The sequence below is a fragment of the Sinocyclocheilus grahami genome, unplaced genomic scaffold, assembly GCF_001515645.1.
Source record: "Sinocyclocheilus grahami isolate Dianchi unplaced genomic scaffold, SAMN03320097.WGS_v1.1 scaffold397.1, whole genome shotgun sequence".
In the NCBI taxonomy this organism is placed as follows: Eukaryota; Metazoa; Chordata; class Actinopteri; order Cypriniformes; family Cyprinidae; genus Sinocyclocheilus; species Sinocyclocheilus grahami.
This window is the reverse complement of record NW_015505576.1, coordinates 654,615-661,904: the sequence shown is the minus strand read 5'-3', so window position 1 is coordinate 661,904 and position 7,290 is coordinate 654,615. Positions and strand designations below refer to the sequence as shown.

The window sequence follows — 7,290 nt, the reverse complement described above, 5'->3', positions numbered from 1 at the left end:
AACCAGCTCACCCAGACTGGGAGACCGGCTCAAACCAGCTAAAACCAGCTCACCCAGACTGGGTGAGACTCAAACCAGCTAAAACCAGTCAACCAAGTAAGCCTATGGGTGAGACTTCCGGTTCATTAGCCGCTATAGGTAAATAACGAGGAGAATAACAATGTGCTGTAAACGGTAAAACTGTTTGCACTACAAACCAGTGTGTTCATAATTAAGATAATACATTACAAATAATATGATAAGACACACCAACTTTCAATATCAAGCAGCAAAACGAACTGTTTTGTTCAGCTAAAAATAGTTATAAAATAATTTTTCAAACATTTTACAGATGTCTTGCGCAATTTGATAGTTTTTTCCCGTGGGTTGAGTACTGAAAGTTTTCCTGAAGCTTCATTATAGAAAGATAAACACATGAGCTCATCATTTTGAGTTGTATATGTTTTGATGTTTTGATGGGATATCCCGAGCCTGTGGCTTCTCGCAGGGAGTCCCGCGCCGCTGTGTTGTGTTGTTTGGTTGCTAAGGGGCGGAGCCTCGCGCTCATTCGCTCTTCTTTTTATAAAGTCTGCTGGCGTCACGCCGCGGAGAGTTCCGCATTCCACAGCGCTCGCGATACATAAACACGCTGATGCAACAGGAGCAGACTCACAAACGAGCTGAACGGACGAACAACCGCACCTAACGAGTAAGTGCTTTATTTTGCTTGTATCACAATGCATTTTCACTTTAATCACAGAAGAAAAAGAGTTGAATTAGACATCAGGGGCGTCTGTTTTATAGCTCGAACATACGGATTCAGTAACTGCAGCACTTCAGATGAATTCATATTTATATAGAGAGAGAACTGCATTGAGAGTGAGATGAAATTAAACCTAGAGATGATGTACTGCACTCTAAAGTACATTGTGTACTGTACTTTAACTGTATTATTGAGCCCGGTGTTTTCAACCAGGGCTCCATTAGAGTCTTTTTACATTTGATGCATTAATGATCTATTACGCATTATGGCAATATTTGTTAAAATGATTAAAGAAAGTTATCTCTTTTTTTTTTAAATCTAGCTTTTTTAATATCAGGGGTTCCAGCCAGGGTTGGGCACTTGACTGTTAAAGTTTGAGACCCCTGATTTGAATGGCTCCATAGTGTCAGTCAGAGTATTATATAAGCTGGTCCTACAGTTATACAACAACTTTTTCATATGCATGTGTTTTTATAAATGCATTTTTACAAATTATTATTTTAACATGTTATATTTGTACTTTTAAAATGAATTTGTCACACTATAGGATGATTGAATTCAACTGCACAACACCTAAAACTTTTTTTTTAAGTACTAAGCACTAAATGCTCGGGCCAGAAGATAAGATTTAAAGGGATAGTTCACCCAAAAATGAAAATTCTGTCATTAATTATTCACCCTCGTGTTGTTCCAAACTAGTAAGACCTTCGTTCATCTTCGGAACACAAATTAAGATATTTTTGATAATCTCCCATAGACAGCAAGGTAACTACCACCTTCAGATGATCGACAAAGTAGTCCGTGTGACATCAGTGGTTCAACTGTAAAGTTACGAAGCTACGAGAATACTTTTTTGCGCAAAGAAAACAAAAATAACAACTTTATTCCACATTTTCGTTTCTACTGCATCACGTCATCACGCCGGATGTGGATCAGCGCTGCCACACGCTCGCGTCATGATACTGTCGTGAACGCATCACGAGGGTGAGTAATTAATGACAGAATTTTCATTTTTGGGTGAACTAACCCTTATGTTATCACATTGGACTAAAAGCTACTGACTTTGCTTAAACAGGATATAACAAACTTCCCAAAAAATTTAAATTTGATCATTTTTGTACTTTTTTTGCCATCTTGTTGACAGAAATGACTGGCCTATACAAGAAATTGCTTATAAATTATAGCATATATTATTTATATATGTGTACTATATAAATATTGTATTCAATCCTTTTATCAGCTTGTTTTCTTTCAGTTAGCACAGGTTTTCACTCAGAAACGGAGGCGCATAAGCTCAGATCAGTTAGGCCTACGATCAGTCAGTACCAAAAAGAAACACAAAACCTATGATAGAAAAACCTTGAAAGAAAACAAGTTGACAATCCAAGGCTTGGTGATAATCTAGCATAATGAGAGATTTACAAGCAATTTTTTTGAAAGGCTGGTCGTTTTTGACCTGCAACCACATTAGGATTTTCAGCACAGCACAATTAATGCTAATTGCACATGCAGTTGCGCTTGTATCTGTAAATGTGCTTTAAAACTTTACGCATGATCAACAGAAACACTGACATCTCTCTGTTTCTTTCTGCAGCAGCAATGATGCCTGGTCAAATCCCTGATCTGTTGATGACGGCCGGTTCTCTGCCCAGCGTCGGTCCTCTGGCTGGCATTCCTGCCACCACCCTGACAGACCAGCTCAAACTAGCAGAGCTCTACAGCCTCGGTGCAGTTCTGTCTCCTCTCATCCTGAACAGACAGGCCAAGAGACCGTTCGACGTCAGCCAGAGTGAGGTGAGAACAAAACATGACATTTAACACCTACAGACATTAAAGGCCAGGTTCTGATTGCATCTGGCAGTTCAAAACGCAGATTGAATGTTAAAATGCAGATTGTTTCTTTAGTTAACAACATATGTGCAACAGTTTGAGAAAGTGAAACCAATGTTCTTTTGTTTGTGAGCGCTTTTCTGCCTGGTCAAGACTGACACCTGGTGGACACAATCATTTTTGTGCATCTGCTTATTTGTCTTATTTGTCCTGCTTAGGGTGATTATAATGGACTTCTATATCACTATAAAAATATTGTGCATTATAATAACTATAAAACAATTGGAAATGGCACACTTTTCAATGCATCTGAAAAATTGGGGTTTTAGAACCATGTAAACACTTTAGTGTAATTTCAATATGTATAAATGAATATGCAAATATAAACAAACACATTTGAACTTTCTGTCCACAGTCAGATGACGATGAAGAGCGCAAGAAAAGAAGGCGAGAGAAAAATAAAGTTGCAGCTGCTCGCTGTCGAAACAGAAGGAAGGAAAGAACCGACCTTCTCCAGAAGGTGAGTTAGAAAATAGCCCTTTTGAGGATTAAATGTAAAATTTTATTTTACAGTGTTCTTGTTTCACATATTACTTGTTACTATTATTAATGACTATACGTGACTGTGGTGTGGCATGGTGTTATTCATCTAAAAGTTATCTTATATTTCTTTTATTAAAAAATTCTGATTCTTATGTCATTTTTATGCATGCCATTTAAAAAAAAAAATTATGATATTGATTTAACGATTACATGGAATATTTGTGCTTTTAATAATCAATTTGTCACATTGAAGAACTATTTAAAATTGACTTAAAAATATATTTATTTAAAATGACATTTTATTAAAATCTGATATTTGTGTAATTACGTATGCCATGTTAATGTTTTTATTTTATTTAGTTTTTTACATTTTTTCATTATATTAATTGAGAGTTAAGATGGAATATTTAAATATTACTTTTTAAAATGAACGCGTCACATCGCAAAACTATTTTTAAAAAAAACTAGTGAGGGTTAAAATGTCATCTTATTTAAAAAAAATGATACTTGTGTAATTATTATGCATGCCATTTTTATTAAATTATTTATGTTTTCTTTTTTTATGATATTAACTGAGATTACATGGGATTTTTGTGCTTTTAAAAATGAATGTCACATCATAGAACAATTTAAAATGAACTAGTGACGGTAAAAACGTTATTATAGTGTCATTTCATTTTTTTGTCATTTTATGTAAAAAATAAAAATCTGATATTCATATAATTATTATGCGTGCAATTTTTGATATAATTCCTTATATTACTTGAAATATTTGTGCTTTTAAAAATTTAATTATTACATTTAAAAAATGTATATAACAACTACCCAGTAATATTATAACATAATATAGCATAAGTACAAGCAGCTCAAAAAATGTACATCAAGCTCACGTTGTTCATTAGTATTACTCTGTAGTTAGTTTTCTAAATAACCAGTAACATGAACACTGTAAAATAGTCTGACTGAAAAATCTAAGTGTTTTTTTGTCTCAACAACTTAATAAATGTGTCTGTTGAGGCATTATAATGAACCAAAAGCTGTCTGGTTGCTCCTCTAGGAGTCAGAACGGTTGGAGACGCTGAACTCGGACCTGAAGTCTCAGATCGAGGAGCTGAAATCTGAGCGGCAGCAGCTGATCGTGATGCTCAACCTCCACCGGCCCACCTGCATCGTCCGCACAGACAGCGTGAAAAGCCCCGAGAGCGACCAGCGATCCGAGCAGTCCGACTGAACGCTACACCAGAAACACCGAGCCGAGAGGAGAACAGACGCTGTCGGGATGCTAGATGAAGATGAAACCGCAGGACGTTTATTGTCAGTGTCAAATTCAGCATGAAGAAAAAGGGGAGGAGATTTGTGTGGACGGCAAACAAACATCCCTGAGATCATGCAAAAAGCTCACAGACGTTTGACACGCGGTCATAGAGCTGCAGCTGTGGAGTCTCTCAGTTGATCTGAATGAAGTGCGTGATTCGTCCAGCGGCCTGCAGATGGCGCTGTCTGATAAACTGTTCACTGACGCTGGCGTCTCCATGGACTGATTGTTTACAGTTGCATTGACATAGTCTATTGAATGTTATGTCTATTGTATGTACATTTATATTGTGCCATCACATGATATGGTGACTTGTATGTGTTTTTATCTTTAGGGTGTCTGTTGAACGGCCACTTTTGTTACCAAATAATGTTTCTTTGTTGTATAAAGCCACATTAAAATAAAGCCTATTTTTCAAATACAACATGACTCATGCATTCATTCCTTCGTTAATGTATTCATTCATTCTTTCATTTCTTTCATTCTTCCTTTTTAATTTTTTTTATTTAAATTTTTTTTTATGTATTTGTACATCATTTTAAAATATGATTTATTTTATAATATTTAAAAATATATATTTTTTATTTTTTATTAATGGAATTCTTATTGATTTATAATTTTTGTATTTTAAAATATAAATTTAATTTAATTTAATTTAATAAAATATTTTTAAATATTGTTTTAAAGTATTGTTTATTTTTCAATATTCTTTAAAAAAAATGTATTTATTGTATTTCTATTTCAAAATATGTATTTATATTTTTATATTTTAAAATATTTATTTTGGATATTCTTTATGTAAATGGTTATTTTTAATATGATTTTTATTGTTATTTTTCAATATTTTTATTTTATATTATTTTAAAATATAAATTTATTTTATTTAAAAATGTATATTTATTTTTATATCATTTTAAAATATGATTTATTTTATAATTAAAAAAAAATATTATTTTTTATTACTGGAATTCTTATTTATTATTTTAGAATTTTAAAATATTTATTTAATAAAATATTTTTTCAATATTATTTTAAAGTATTGTTTATTTTTCAATATTATTTTAAATGTTTTTTATTTATTGTATTGTTTATATTTCAAAATATGTATTTATATTTTATATTATTTTAAAATATTTATTTTTAATATTCTTTGTAAACGATTATTTTTAATATGATTTTTATTGTTATTTCTCAATGTTATTAATATTTTATAGTATTTTAAAATGTAATTTGTAATATTAATTTAAAAGATTAATTATTTTGTATTGTTTTATTATTATATAATATTAATTATTTTAATATTATTTATATCATTAATATATATATATATTTTAAATCTCTTTATTTTAATTTTCTTGTAACAACACACACAATGTCACAAAATAGCTACTATACAGGAAAAATATGACATCAAGCACCCTTAACTGTAACACTGTACAATACATGACTTTGGTGCCAAGAACATGAAAGCTTTATATTAGAACACCCCCCACCCCCCCAATATATTATATACGGATGGTTGATTTTTACATTACAAATGTTATGCTTGCATCACTCTTACACAACTTTCTTTCTTTTTTTCCCTTTCACTGTTGTTGTTTTTTTTCAGTAAACTCTGTTTGTGGAAATTAAATGTTGTCACAATAGAAATTAACTTGACAAAACCAGGTTATTTCCACTGAGGTTTCCATTGACTTACAGCTACGGTTTCCATTGATCCTGTTGTTTTTTTCTTTCAGAATTTTGTCATTTTGATACAGTTTTCCACTATCCTACATAGTTCAATGACCTCAAAATGTATTTGGACACTTAAGACATGAATATTTGACCAAACATGGATTCGGATTATGTCAAAAAACTTTTGTTCTCTTCATTCTGAATAGTAAATCTATTGGTTTATCATTTGCGAAATGTTTGATTTGAAAAGTCGAGCGCAGTGACGTTCATGTGTTTGTACATGTCAATTAATTTGTGTTTTAGGGCTGCTATGTAATTTATAATGAAAACAGCTGAAAGCCGGCTTGAGTGGGTTGCTTGTTGTTTGTTCATTTTCTGTCTTTAGTACTTTTTGTCATGTCAGAATTGGGTTGATCAGCTTTCTTGAGGTCTGGCTTCAGACTTTCTCACTCTGAAAGCTGCTTTGATCAAATGTCTGACCTTCTGCTCAACAGTTCCAGCCTTTTAAAAATGCGTCTTTTTGGCAGAACATGTTTCTCACGTGGGCGGTTGTCAGAATCTGCTCTTCACTCTGTTTCTCCAAGCGCTTGAGGGAAAAAAAAAATGTTGGTAGGGTGCCATTGAGTCCTACCTCAAGAACTGTGAGATTTCAACAGGCAGATCTGAACACAAACAGCTCCAAATCACTCATGAGAGCGACCGCAATGACCTAAAAACAGCACAGAAATCCATCGAATATTATTTTAAAACTCCAGTGTTTCAGTATTTGCTTATGTATTTCAATATTTAATTTGTTTGCATTTTTTCAGTATTTAGTAGGTTATTCAGTTATTCAATCATTTATTCTGTATGATTCTGTGTTATTTTTGTTTTATTTATTCATATTTCATAGCTTCCTTATTTATTTATTTATTTATGCAGGTCAGGTTTTCAGTATTCCATTTTAAAAATGTTTTATGCTTCATTACTTCAGTTGGTTATTCATTTTTTTTATTAGATTTTTTTCAGGTTATTCATTAATTCAATATTCTGTATGACACTGTTTTTCCATCCTTCCTCATCTCAGTGTTTCAATTTTCAATTTTTTTTGTATTTTAATGTTCATTATTTCAGTAGGTTATTCAATAATTGAATATTTAATTGTCAATATTTTTAGTATTTACTATTTAAATAATTTTTTCAT

The 7,290-nt window shown here is 32.1% G+C and overlaps 1 protein-coding gene across 2 annotated transcripts; it reads left to right on the top strand.

The window, feature by feature from the left end:
* The first annotated feature begins 588 nt into the window (after positions 1-588).
* Positions 589-4,839, top strand: LOC107550414 (jun dimerization protein 2-like). Of its 2 annotated transcripts, none has more exons than XM_016231683.1 (4): positions 589-688; positions 2,340-2,536; positions 2,988-3,092; positions 4,173-4,839. In XM_016231683.1, the coding sequence occupies exons 2-4, from the start codon at positions 2,342-2,344 to the stop codon at positions 4,344-4,346; spliced, it is 474 nt and encodes a 157-aa protein (XP_016087169.1). In that variant the 5' UTR covers positions 589-688; positions 2,340-2,341; the 3' UTR covers positions 4,347-4,839. The 2 variants fall into 2 exon arrangements, with proteins under 2 accessions (XP_016087169.1, XP_016087168.1); XM_016231682.1 differs by having other exon boundaries at positions 590-688; positions 2,337-2,536.
* The last annotated feature ends 2,451 nt before the right edge of the window (positions 4,840-7,290 follow it).